A 14,192-nucleotide genomic window follows, 5' to 3' on the forward strand; every position below is an offset into this window, starting at 1 on the left:
ACCGTTCACCTTTATCTTCATGCAGGTGTTGGGAGGAAAATCGTTTCGTTTCTCTATATCTGCCCGTTTCTGTTACGAACGGTTAGGGAGGTAGTTTGTTACAGAAACGGACAGTTAGGGCAACGTAAGGATTTTGCTCCACACCATCTGCTAGAATACTAGTATTTCATAACTCTTGTATGCTGGTCAACGTCAGAACATAGCCTGAGATAGCCTGGCCATGGGTGGTACCATCTGGAAAGTAGTTCGCTCCGGCGTTCATTATATACTATATACAGATGCTTCTGTCCATTATAACAATATTTTCTGACGTTCATTATACGGAAGCTTCTCAACATAAGAGCGAACTATTATTAGGATGGTACCCAGGCTAACCCGGAGACAGGACCGGACCTCCCCGCGACCTAGGCAGGGCAGGGCCACGGCCGGCCGGATCCGTCCCGTGAGGAACAGACAGGTGGCCGGTAGTGCCCTTATCGTGGCGGCGTGCTGCCGTGCCAGAAGTTGATATGTTTGACTTCATATTACGTCGATGTTAAGTTGAATCATAGTTTAACGTTGCATCATATCACCAGATTTAGGACGAGCAAGAAGACTCTGCTGAATGTATAACGTTTTTAACTGTTGACTAAAACGAAAACGTGTGAATCTTTCCCCCAAGGCGCCGGTAGCGCCGTTATCGTGTCGGCGTGCTGCCGTGCCAGACTCTGTGTTGACATATTTGACTACACATGACGTCTCGTCAGAAACGTGGATGTTACGTTGAATCATAGTTTAACGTTGCATCGCCACATTTAGGACGAGCAAGATGGCCGGGCGGGCTCAGCCAATGTCTAACGTTTCAACTGTTGAGTAAAACGAAAACTTGTGAATCTGTCCTCCAAGGCAGGTGGCCGGTAGCTGCCGTGCCAGACTCGTGTTGAAATGTTTGACTACGTATGACGCCCTGTCAGAAATGTTGGATGTTAAGCTGAATCATAATTTAACGTTGCATCACCAGATTTAGTACGAGCAAGAAGGGCGGGTAAAAAAAGAACAGTACAAAATAGAAAGCCCGATACAAATAAAAACTTTTAAAAAAGGGGACCTAACCTCTGCTTGGAGAGTAGGGCTCAGCTGATGTCTAACGTTTTCAACTGTTGACTAAAACGAAATCTTGCGAAGCTTGGAGTGAGCAGAACATTGCCTAATACACACATTGAAAGGTTTCTGTCCTGTATGCAAACTCCTTGCTATGAATGGATACTGTTTGGTAATCATTAAAAAACGCCCGAAATACAATGCGATTCAAGTATTATTTCACGGTGTTGTAGCGGTCTCTACTAGACCAAGGCTGTCAACTATGCTGGAGGATGATTTGCCAGGGGGGTTTGGTCACTATAGGGTTTGACCGGTCGGGCAACACTCTTCATATCAGCACACTGGTATACCTAACAATGCAAGATAAAACACATAGAAACTGGAGGTGGCAACATTTATCCTGTGGTATTTTATTCACATCAACAGAATTGTACTGTCATCTACACTTGCTTGATTTGGAGATTTGGAGTTGTGAGGTGTACATTTTGTATATGTGCAGCTGCAAGTGGACCATTTCCTTGTCACTCTGAGAACAGTGCTAATGAATTTAGGAGGTTGGATTCTGAAAAAAAAAGACTCCATACAGTTTCTAAATCCTACCCTTTTCAGACATGTTTCTGACAGGCATTTACTGCAGTAGAGCAATATAGGGCAAGGCAACAGTAATACTCCAACATATGCCTCAGTGGTACGTACATTGTCAGGTAGACACCCTCCCAACCTCCTATCATACCCCTTGGTCTGCCTTGTTTTCTCCTATTGTTTTTTTTTTCTTGAAAAGATCAAAGAGCCCATATTTTGCTTCCCTTTCCTCCCACCCCAAATCATCTACTTATGTCATGTCCAGACTACATATCTTCATATTTTAGGCCAATACAAATGTAATGCTCTAAAAAAGAGAGAATCTATTGTACACTAACAGACCGACTTGTTTAACTTGCATATTACACTATGTCAATACGCCATTTATGTTCACATTCCTGTACTATACATGTATGTAGTTATAGACCTTAGACGAGTATCATTGTATTAATTGACTTATTACTGTTGCCTTACAATTGTACCATGTACAAATGTCGTGCAATAAAGTTCATTCATTCATTCTAATCACATCTGATTAAGATCCTGATCCTCCAGGCACTGATTGGCTGGCACAAACTTTATTTGACAAAACAGAGAATGTTTAGCCTGGGTACCATCCGGGTAGTAGTTCACTCCTATGTTTGCTTCTGCTATCCGTCTGGAGACGTGCACATTCTAATCATTTGCTGCCAACATCAGTTGATGAGCAAATTACGGAATGGGTTCTAGAGAACTTGTTTGATGACAACAGGCCCTCCTGCTAGCGGACGGAGGGCTTTTTAGGTGTTGGAACGCCTGTTCAAACGAGCGCTTGAACCCATTTCTTAATTTGCTCTTGTGTAGGGACCAATCAGCGCCCTCGTCCAAGATTTGGACGATTCCAGACATTATTATGGTCAAGGTACCCAGACTGTATGTGTAAACCTTTCCAGACTGTAAGTGACTGTATATAGTATATAATTATCGCCAGAGCGTACCCAGGCTACCCAGGGTACCCAGGCCAGAGATTGTTCTCACAATCACCAAACATGTTGCAGCTTCCCATGTCTATCATGTAACCAACCTGCCATGTATATGTAAGGAACAGTTACATCGTAAATGCATGCTTTTGCATATCACAGCTTTATTACGTGCATTTCAATTTTCTTACAAACTCTCAGCCCCAATATTCAGAAGGCTTTTTGCATCCTGTTGCATACAAATAATCACAATTGTTTAAAATTACCGCCATAAAGGAATGAAAGAAACAGAACATCACCTGTCCTGTCATATACTTGAATCTGACAGACGTTCACTTCAGAGGATAACACTGTAATTTCTAAACTAAAACATGTCATATTGGAGGTGTTTCTGGTGAACAACTAAAACATGTCATATTGGAGGTGTTTCTGGCTAACAGGATTGATGAAAAGGGTAAGGTTTCTTCATTTTGAGTTGACTATTTGGTATTGCTTCTTGTGACATTCTTTTAGCTTAACTGAGATGAGATGAAGCTGTTGTTGCACACAGCTAATTTGGACATAAATAGGTTTATACACAGAACTATGAACAATTAAGAGGTATTCTTTCATAACAAATCATTTCCTAGCTTCTTTGCTATGGATGGTACGGTTTAAAATATGCACTGCAGCAGTGTAGCCTGAGTGCCATCCTCCAAAGTGACCGCTGGCTCAATACTTTAATTTGCTAACCAATGTGGTTAGCAAGCGAAGGGATTGAGCCAGCTAGAGAGGATGGTACTCAGGCTAGTGGCAGTAAGGGCAGGACGTCCACAAGGCTGGTTGGCAGGTTACTTCAGGAGAGCATTGACCACGGCCTGGACGTTGAGGGCCTTGAGGTCGGTGTAAGTCTGGCCTGTCCCCACGAACACGACGGGCTGGCCGGTAGTGTAGGTCATGGAGATGGCCGCACCCACCTGGGGACAGCACAGAGGAACGGGATTAACAGGAACAGTTTGAAATACATAGTCAAACAATCATACACCTTAAGCTGCTGTCAATCAATTTTGGTTGGTGAAGGCAGGTTGAATGCCCCTTTGGGACTGTAAAAAAGTGGTTGCTGGTTGGGGAAGACAGGTGGTTGCTTGGGAGGGGGTCTTAACTGTGTAAACATGGACGGGACTGTTTCAATGTGGCCTCTGATGGCAGGTGGTTGCTCAGTCAGGTTTCACTGTATATTAGGTCAAATCCTTAGTCAAGTGCATCACCTTAAGTTGCAAATGTTCATAAATACATGTAAATATAGCTGGGAACCGATACAATAAATCTGCAAATGCTATATAAAGCATCTGTCTTCTCTGTCATGACCAGTAGAATATCAGCTGTGTTGCAAATGTTAAGAAACACACATAAATATACCTGGTAACCCCTACAAAAATCTGCAAATGCTATACTTCTCTGTCATGACCAGTAGAATACTGTATCAGCTCTTCAGTCAGCTAAACTGGTTCATATATCATGTCATATCTCCATCCAGTACAAAGTGGCCGCTGTATATCAAAGTCTGAATAGGATACAGTATACTCATAGGAACTGTTTGGTGGTTGAAGGTTGCACTCAACTGCAGTACATAAAGGCCCTGCATGGGGGCAGCGTCCAACTGACCTTGTCATCGATGGTGTTGAACTTGGTGAGCAGGATGTTTATTGTTGACTCTATCATTCTGTTAACCAATGCTTAATGCTATGACTGTGAAAGGTAAGAAGTAGATCAAAATCTCTCTGATGGATAAATCTTTCTTGCCCGATCGAGCAAGTGGGGTAGGACACGAACTTGCCCCATCAGTACTTTCACTTACCCTGGACAACTGACCTAGGATATAGGGGAATTCTTTTTACACCAGCAGGTACTTACATACATGTATATCCTATATTCTACCAACCTGATGAAACTATTTTTGGAAGTGACAACTGACCTTGTCATCGATGGTGTCGAACTTGGTGAGCAGGATGCCGTCGATGAGCCGCGGGTTCTCCATGCTGCTGAAGTCGGCCAGCGCCTGGTTAAACTTGGTCAGCTGGTCTACGGAGTCGTTTCCCACCAGGGCCTCCCCCACAAACAGCACCAGCTCAGGTTGGTTCACCTTGATCAGCTGTGGCGGGAGGGAAGGACAGTGGTGTTAGATTACCTAGAATGGTTTAGTTCCCCTCCTAACCAATGAAACAGTCGACACATGCGGACTGGGGCCTTGGGGGCAGCTGGGTTCTGGGATTCAGAGTGAATAGACACCGAGTCATTTCCCACCAGGGCCTCCCTGACAAACAGCACCAGCTAAGGCTGGTTCACCTTGATCAGCTGTGAAGGGAAGAAGGATAGCAGCAAATTAATTCTCCTCTACTTTGCTCTTGTTATTTCCTTGGACCAATAGGCTTCAAAACACATGAACGCCTGTCGCCATAGTGCCGATACTATCTGCTCATCATCCGGTCCACTGAATTTTTCAGGTCCGTTTTTCCAGACCAGTCCAACAAGAAAAAACTGTTTTGTACCGGTACCCCCCCCCCCCCCCAACGTAAGTCATGATACCACAGCTGTGTCAATCTGAGGCTCATGTTACAACCAACCTTAGACAGAGCCCTCATGAGTGGTTCGTTGTCCTGCATGCGGCCAGCAGTGTCCACCAACACCACGTCAATGCGCTGTTCACGAGCTGCAACAAACAACACGCTGCATTAGGGTATGGGCCCCATCTTGAGGCTTATTATTCCATGGTAGACACTATAGTAGGCAGAGAGTAGCAAGAGACAGACAGGCCTGGAGACAACTCTCCATCTTCATGTCTACCTTGTCCCCCCCAACAACCAGGAGGTCAAGGGACTAGGTGAGGTGAGGTGTGAGCACTATTTGGACCATATGTCAAGATAAGGATCAATGAAATGATCTTTAAGATCTTGGATGAATGATAAGTTGGGACATTATTCATAAGAACAGTTAAGAAAATATCTGGCTGTCCTGTCTCATGTATAGAATCAACACAGTCAAAAAACAGTAAACCAAAGCTCTTCACGATTTTTGTTGAAGTGGGTCACAAACAGAACACCCACCAAAGTTCAAGACTTCTTGCAAGTTTTGATCCACTGCTCACTGAGTCAAGTGTTCTATCTGCATAATGTGACCTCATGGCAGCAGTGGATTGTTCATTCTTAGACAAAGACTGGTGCTATTCAGTCAAAAATTTGGGTGAGTCCAATTTTTCTGTTGGATATTACAGATAAACTAGTTCAAGGAAGACCTCATAGCTAATGTTAGTGATTGATTGGAGATCCATTCTCTGTTGCTTAAGGGGGCACACACCAGTTTATTTGGGGTTTCAATTGGAGGCGGCATACCCTAAAGTCTAGCGACCAGCTCTACCAGGGAATTATCCTGAACCAAAATAACTGTATATCTGGTGAAAGCATATTCCTTTAGCTACAAGACAAACTAAGTTTCGATCCTTCAACTTCTCTGATTTTAAAAAATTAGAGGGAAAAAACATTATTTTCATGTAAAAAATAATGCAAAAAATCGGGCATTTTGGCATTGAAAGAAAAACACGAAGATGATTTTTCCGGCAAACACGACTGATACTGTCAGAAAGAGGAAAACCTAACGAGTAATCCAGCTAATTATAAAGAAAATTCTAGTACTACAGTTTTTTTAATCATCCACGGCGCGCGGCATTACAACTAGGCTTAACACAGGGCTTCAGAGGTCAATCTAGGTCACGAGCCTAATCACATTCAGGCGTAGGAATATCCCGGAAGTAAGACGCGGACCAAAACACAATTTGCACCGAAAACACACCATTTCCTACGCTTTTCAGCCATGTAACCGTTGAATGTCATTTCGCAGGAAATAATGAGAAATGTCAACTCAAACATGGACCCTCGGAAGCCTTTCGTCACTTTTTTCTCGCGCACTAGCTCGGACCCCTGTCGCGGAAGAACTGGTGTGTGCACCGTTAATGTCAGAACTTGTACAAGCCCATGATATGTGACTTTAGCATGTACAGATTGTATACATGTAATATATGATGTAAATGTGTAACTATTATGTATATAAATGTAACAGGTACTTTTCCTCCCAGGGTTAGCCCTTGACAATAGCCCCAGGCTAGTTGGGCAACCCTGGCTGTTTGAACTTGTGAACAGCTGAACAAATAAATAAATAAAAATAAAGGAAGACCCACCAAAGTTGATGGCCTCCATAGCGATGCCTGCTGCATCCTTGCCGTAGCCCTTCTCGTACAGTTGCACCATCTTGACCCCGCTGTGGTGCTCGGGCGGGTGGAGGGCCGCCATGCGCCGCGCGTGGGTCCGCAGCTGCTCCACCGCTCCCGCTCGGAACGTGTCACAGGCGGCGATCAGCACGCGGAAGCCGTTCTCCACCAACCAGAAACAGATCTAGATGGAACGTTTAATGGAACGTTAGGATGTTTGGGACTAGAGTATCTAGCCATAACAGTGAAGGAACAATGTTAGGATGTTTGGGAGTAAAGAATCTAGTCATAACAGCGATGGAACAATGTTAGGATGTTTGGGAGTAAAGTATCGAGCCATAACAGCGATGGAACAATGTTAGGATGTTTGGGAGTAAAGTATCGAGCCATAACAGCGATGGAACAATGTTAGGATGTTTGGGAGTAAAGTATCGAGCCATAACAGCGATGGAACAATGTTAGGATGTTTGGGAGTAAAGTATCGAGCCATAACAGCGATGGAACAATGTTAGGATGTTTGGGAGTAAAGTATCGAGCCATAACAGCGATGGAACAATGTTAGGATGTTTGGGAGTAAAGTATCTAGCCATAACAGCGATGGAACAATCTTAGGATGTTTGGGAGTAAAGTCTAAATGACATGTACACCGCAGTGTATAATACGAGCTATAATACGACTGGATACCAGGCTGATATACCTTACGTTATGGATATGTGCTGATTACAGCAGGTATCAAAATGTAACACAGACAAAATGTATCAAAATATAATCACACAATACAGCTACAAAGCTGCAAGAATGGTGAATCAACAAAAATGTCTTCTAACCAATGCATGTTGCCGTAAACTAGTAGCATTGAAATTACAGTGAGTCACCTACCAAACGTCATAACTCAGCATGTTCTTACCTTAGCCAGATTGGTAGACTTGCCGACCCCATTGACCCCACAGAAGGTGATGGTGTACGGGCGGTTCTGGCTCTTGGCTTCCATCACGTCACGAAGAATGTCGATACGGCGCTTTGGGGTCAGAATCTGGACCAGGGAGTCACGGATGGCCTGGCGGATGGTAGACGTCACGCCTTAAACCACACAAGATGGAAAAGGCTTACTTCGATGAAGATTAGACATCCAAGTAATAGGATATGCCAAAAAGCAGCTGTTACTCAAGCAACTGGATATGCTTTTGGAAACGGTCAGACATTTCAGATAGTATCCACTATATTTCGTCAGTGACAAGAGATAGTGGATACTATCTGAAACGTCTGACCTTTTCCAAAATCATATCCAGTTGCTTGAGTAACTGCTTTTTGGCATGGAACAGGCTTGCACTGTACTTACTAACTGAGATTTTCTTTTCTTTACAAACACGAACATGTCTTAGACGATGCTCCCAATATGGAAATTAGGTTAAAAACAGGCACAAACCCTAATGGATCTCCATTACTGATACTAAATGTAGTATCACTATTCTTCCTGGAGTCCTACAATTCATAACAATAAAAACAACACATAAGCAACCAATCTTGTACAATTAGTGAACAGAAAATTAACAAAATAGTAAATTAGTGAATTCCTACCAAACATTTGTATACATCAGCTATAAGACTGAAACACACTATCAATTGCTGATGAGCTAAAAGCTTGTTTCAACACTGAACTATCGTACATGGACATTGTCTTACCACTGAAGGTGCCCAGCACCCTCCCCTCCAGTTTAGTAGCCACTGATGTACACAACTGGTCAGCGATGTCAGCCGCCACGTTCTTGCCTGGACAAGGAGAAGGTGACACATAAAATTTCTTTACAAAACGTACATCATCTGCAAGGAAACACTTTTTTGTTGCTCTCTGGCACATATATTTCTTCATTCATAAAACACACTAGTAAAGTGCTGAAAATGGAATATGTTTTCTTGTACAATGACAGACCAACTGGTCAGCGATGTCAGCTGCCACGTTCTTGCCTGGACAAGGAGAAGAAGATGAATGAAAATTTATTCTTCACCAATCCATGGCTGACTGCTTTACAAAAAAATTCTAGGTACATCATCTACAAGGTAACTTTATTCCTGTTGCTCTCTGCCACAAATATTTCATCATTCGTAAAACACAATAGTCAAGTGCTGAAAATGGAATATGTATCCTTGTACAATGACAGACCTGTTAAAATACCATGCACATGAAATATCTGTGATCCTACATATGCGGAGAAATGACATGTAGGATGACAATTCACAAGAAAGGTAGCAAAAGTCGAGCTGAAACTTCTTCTGTATTTTTTTTAATAGAGATGTCATTAAACTTAGCTTAGTCTACCATCAAAAATTTGCCCCTAAAAATGCAGAAAAGACTTTTGAATTACCTGGGGGAGCATGCCCCTGGACCTAGGAACATGCATAAAATTTGGTCAGCAATATTCCCCCCACCCACTTATACGAAATTTGCTGCTTCCACCCCTGTACTGTCCTCCTTGATGGTGACGTCCTTACCAATCAGGTGATCTTTCATCTTGTCCAGCACTGGAGCCATGGCCTCAGCAGTGACGGTCTTCTGACCAACCAGCCCTTTGAACATGTTGAACACACCAAAACCACTGAAAAACAACATACACAAACATTAACAAATCAATCAATTGAAAAACAAGATTAATTTTTAGTACACATATATATAGTAGTAGCAATAGTAGTATCCAATATTTCATTATACTGCTGCAGGGTTCCCTGATACGGGTAGGCAGCAGTCAGATAGTCTTCACAACGCGCTTCCATGCATGCTGCTCTGTCCAGTGGGTCCACCCTTGTATATACAGTTAAAAAGATTTCTTTGGGTTAATACTAGTACATTTTTGTCACCAATGCACCTTTAGATATGTCAAACATAGCAAATTGAATGAAACAATCTTTACCTGGACTTTTTGCTGTCCTTCTGCTGAATCTCCTCCTCATCATCATCTTCCTCCTCCTCCTCCTCTTCATACAAATCCCCAACACTCTTCAGCTCACCACTCATGGAACCCACCCAGGCACGCTGGTATCAACAAAAAAAAATTTGAAGGTTCTTGGTGGAAGTCAATGTTTGCATATTGGCCCTACAAATCCATAATGTGTTTTTGGCACACAGTTAGACAGATTAGCCGAAGAGGCTCGGTAGGCGTCACTCCACCGTTAGGGAAAGTCGTGTAAAGGGCCTTTCCCAAGGGCACAACATTGGGGCATGGTGGGCACTGGGTATCAAACTTGGGATCCTTCAATTCTGAGCCGAATGCTCTACCAGTTATGTCACACCACTGCCGCCACTGGCATTTGAGTAATAGAAAAACACACTGGGTCAAATACATTTTGTTTCCACCTGTAATATGTTAGGCACTGTACATGCATATCTAAACAATTTTACTTAAATCCCTTCTGAAACTGCCCAATAGACACCAGAGAACAGGAGTCATATGTGTTTACACTTTACGATCTGTCTCTTGTCACATATAAGAAAAACTGACAAGGAAATATGTTCAATGATAGGTAATCGTAAGCTCACAATGGTCTTGTATGAGTGAACATTCACATGTTATGTCTGCCACTGTCCTAATGAATAGCGAGTTAGAAGTGCTGTTGAAGGGCAGACTTCCGTATAGGCGAATACAACTCGTTTCTCACCTCAGTATCCCCCAGGTCCTCCTCCCCAGCCATGGTTCCGTTACTCTCCTTGTCTCCACTGAAGTCCAGAATCTTGGCGTCCTTGCTGGAGCCACCATGGGCCCACTTGGTGGGGGCTTTACCTTTCTTCTTTTCCTTCTCCTTCTCAGGTTTGGGGGATGTTCTGAAAATATCAATAATTTTCTTGTTACAAAAACTTTAGAAGGAGTTTAACCTCATTACTGTGAATTCAGTATAAAAGAGAAGTCATTTCAGCAGTTTCAACCAGTGGCTTGTCATGGATATGTAGTGTGGCATCACATTTTCTTTAAGTTTCGTTGCAGTGAGAGATTCTTCATTAAAAGATAAAATGTCTAGGGTAAGACAATCTTCTAACTCGTATGTGTCAGTCAAAGCTATGACTGCTCTACAAGAGGTTTTTCTAGTCTAGCAGAGGTTTTCAGAAGCTCACCCTATGTTCTTTTTGCTTCCTTTGCCCGTCATCTTCTTGAAGAACTCCTCCCTGTTGCGTTGGATGGTGTCCTGCCCCTCCCCTCCCCCTCCCCCTCCTGTGTTCACAGTCCCCCCATTGATAACAGCTGCTGGAGGAGCTGGCTCAGGAGCTGAGGAATGATGGATAAAACATCTATGATTAAATGTAATACTTTTATTTTGCACACAATGAAATATGTACAATTTTAGCTCTAGACACGATCAGTTTCTTTTTGTGCAGTTTTGAGAAATAGATGTAATACACTGTCACATCACCAAGTATATAAAGGTAGACAAGTCCTGCCATAATAGCTCAGCCTACATCTACTTCTTCTACAGAAGAAGAGCCAAGCAGAGTGTGATTAATACATCATTTGGTGTAGCCTTAATCGTAAGGGTCAACTATCTATAGGTCTTCACTATCTTTGTTTTGTCTTCCTACATCAAAAAGGGACGAAAGGAGAAGGAGAAGAACACTCCAGAAAAAAACACTTTCCCCATCCCTAAAAATGCACACTCCAGCAGTGAGGGTCTTACGAGAAGAAACATGTGGAAAACATACTACCGGTAGTATCTAAGACTGGTAGAGAGATGTAAATGTACTTACGAGCTTTCCCTTTTTTCTTCCCAACATTTTCCTTTTCTTTCTCCTTTTTCTTGTCGACCTTGAGGGAAGCCACGGATTTCTGCGACTTCTGAGACTCCTCAAATGTCCTCATCTGCCTGGGTTGCTTAGCTTGGTTCTTTGCCGAGGCTTCCGCCTTCCTACACAAACAAAATTCAATATGACATGATACTTGGCATCATCCTGCCAAATACAAAGGCATAAAGAATAGATCAAAGTAGGTCTCAATGGAAACATGCGTACAGGACAGGTTGAGAATACTAGTATGTGAATCATTTTCAGAATTCTTCGTAATTGGTTAAGTTACAGCAATGAAAAGCATCTGAACCTAAATATTTTACCAAAGCTGCATGCAACCTAACATATTGTATGACAGAAATGCCCAGACTTACTTCAGGAGTCGCTGAAACTCCTCCGTAAAGTCGAAGTCTCGCATGACATTTCCATCTCTGAGGTCTTGGGCATATTTATCACGAAACTCTCGACGCACATCGTCAATAAACTTGTCAATATATGACAACTGAAGTATCTTTTGATAGGCAACCTGCAAAATAATACAAGGAGCTGGAACATTCAAACTGCATCGCTGCATCAGAACACTAACATTTAGTCAAGAATGTCATCTGTTGCTTTAATACAAACAGTTACTAGTTACAACCAAACAGTCAAGCGTGTCTAACATGCTCAACTCACTTGACTGGTCCACACTGGCAGAGAGGAGACAAGAAGCACGACTTCATATGTTTTATAAAATCCAAAACAAACTTGTCTCTTCCGACATGCCACTGTCCACCAAGGATCACCTGAGACCCACCCGCACAGAGAACAGCCTTACCTTTCGAATTCCTCCATCTAGAACTGACTACCACCGAAACTCTTTCTACATCAAAACAGCTCGCGAATGGAATGCCCTCCCGGAACATATAGCTCAGGCGAAAAACTTGGAGGCATTCAAAAATGCCCTCCATGCCAGCCACTAAACATCAACCAAGTCTACGGGTACTCGCCGCCACACAACAACATGGCGGTCAGGGAGCGGCGCCCCTGCCCACTGAGGAGCCAAAAGCCACCAGCCACAAATCAGCCCCACAAACCTGCACCCAGAAAATGACCCCCTTCCCTAGTGCCTAGAGTCCTCAACATAATGAGGTTTGGCGCTTGAACGAAGAAGAAGAAGAAGAAGAACAGTCATCAGAATGTCCTATATGTTTGATGGAAGTCAATGTCACTGCAGTCACCAAACAGACTTTCGGCGCTACATGTCATCATCATCATCATCAGCTACATGTACCAATGCATAGTTCTATACCTTACAAACATTGACCCACTGAAGGTCTATTTTTTAATTCTATAATGAAGTTGAAAATACTGTGATTTTGTGAGCAACAAATTACCGGTCCAGTATAACAGACAAGTGAGGGTGTGGACTTTTAACAACAACATCAGAGTGAAACTGTAGTATGGCTCACCACAAAAATCAACTCAAACTCATTGTCCAGCTTGTACTCCAGTGTGAGGGAGCCATGCTGGAAGGAGCTGACACTTCCACGTTCCTGTGGAAAGAGCATCATAATACAAGGGTTAGCCAGTTGATATCATATAGTTATGGTTACAGTGCAGTATAAAGGTCCTGTATCATTGATTTCATAAGATGATACTATTAATCTATCTTCTTCTAGCACATGCATAATCATATGCTTACTTGTGATTGAGAAAATAATAGGCTGTTTAAGCATATCCTTAGCCTGTAATTTGAGCATACACTGATGCCAGTGTGCAATGTTATTTGCTTGTTTTTAGTTTAGATTATTATAGTGCCAACACAGATCCAGGATCCAGAACAGGATATGATAGTAAAGACATAAAATAATTTGACTCATTCTTATATCGTTATATTTTCATTTCTGTATTTACTTTTACAAGTCTATTAAAGACTTTTATTACTCAAATCTTTTAAATGATTAGTTCACTGATGGCACGGACGCAAAGACAAGAATCCAAAGATAAAATTTGATGGCACGCGAAAGTCATTATCTGATTTATAATATGATAATTTTTACAGGTGGTCATCCATATGGCAGACTTCACTGACAAAGTAAATAATGCTTTCAGTAGAGAAGAGTAGCAGTCCCTCCCACCGTTCCTTGATACTTCACGTTGAAAGATTTCAACTTCCATCACTTTCCGAAGTTACTTTCGTTGTGTTGTTAACTAGGTGAATAATAAAGAACGTTCTAGGCTGATGTCGTAAGCATGCTGCATAGCGTTACCTGCAGTATGACTGTCTTGATCAGCGCATTCACCGGCTCTGTCAGGACCTGATTCACCCCCTGGAAGTACCACAGGACGATCCCGCCCTTGCTGAAGATGGTGAAGAGATCTAGCATCGTGAAGGGTTTCTATAGCTTACAGAAGGGACGCACTAGGATAGAAATATTGCGGCATTTGTTGAGCACGCAGTTCTCCGCTTCCTCACTTCTTCTTTATCTTCTTTTACCTCACTTCCGCTTCCCTTGGAATTCTCGCGAGAGTCAGAACATCTCGTGTCCTGGGAGGGCCTTGGGGGTAAATCAGATGGATACAC

At 42.7% G+C, this 14,192-nt stretch overlaps 1 protein-coding gene and 1 long non-coding RNA gene across 3 annotated transcripts; one reads left to right on the forward strand and one right to left on the reverse strand.

Moving 5' to 3' along the window:
- Window positions 1-2,153: 2,153 nt before the first annotated feature.
- LOC118422716 lies at window positions 2,154-3,263 on the forward strand. The gene is made up of 2 exons (XR_004831950.1): window positions 2,154-3,006; window positions 3,045-3,263. It is a non-coding gene; the product is annotated as an uncharacterized LOC118422716 (long non-coding RNA).
- On the reverse strand, window positions 2,769-14,137 carry LOC118422520 (signal recognition particle receptor subunit alpha-like). 2 transcript variants are annotated; one of them, XM_035830145.1, is made up of 14 exons: window positions 13,879-14,137; window positions 13,078-13,161; window positions 12,001-12,152; window positions 11,591-11,748; window positions 10,964-11,114; window positions 10,513-10,675; window positions 9,768-9,889; window positions 9,352-9,455; window positions 8,545-8,631; window positions 7,769-7,941; window positions 6,832-7,045; window positions 5,225-5,310; window positions 4,576-4,752; window positions 2,769-3,577 (listed from the first exon to the last, which is right to left on the reverse strand). In XM_035830145.1, exons 1-14 carry the CDS (start codon window positions 13,993-13,995, stop codon window positions 3,452-3,454), a joined length of 1,914 nt encoding a protein of 637 aa, XP_035686038.1. In that variant the 5' UTR covers window positions 13,996-14,137; the 3' UTR covers window positions 2,769-3,451. The 2 variants fall into 2 exon arrangements, with proteins under 2 accessions (XP_035686038.1, XP_035686044.1); XM_035830151.1 differs by lacking the exons at window positions 2,769-3,577; window positions 4,576-4,752 and adding an exon at window positions 4,879-4,955 and having other exon boundaries at window positions 13,879-14,136.
- Between the last annotated feature and the right edge of the window lie 55 nt (window positions 14,138-14,192).

The sequence above is a fragment of the Branchiostoma floridae genome, chromosome 1 (assembly GCF_000003815.2).
Source record: "Branchiostoma floridae strain S238N-H82 chromosome 1, Bfl_VNyyK, whole genome shotgun sequence".
NCBI lineage: Eukaryota > Metazoa > Chordata > Leptocardii > Amphioxiformes > Branchiostomatidae > Branchiostoma > Branchiostoma floridae.

Bases quoted from the DNA above. Each gene is read 5' to 3' on its own strand.
- LOC118422520 (XM_035830145.1), bottom strand. From the start codon at position 13,995: ATGCTAGATCTCTTCACCATCTTCAGCAAGGGCGGGATCGTCCTGTGG. The intron at 7,942-8,544 runs GTAAGACAATGT...GTGTGGTTTAAG, and splicing joins GGTGCTGGGCACCTTCAGTG to GCGTGACGTCTACCATCCGC. The intron at 4,753-5,224 runs GTTGGTTGTAAC...CTCCCGCCACAG, and splicing joins TCATGAGGGCTCTGTCTAAG to CTGATCAAGGTGAACCAACC.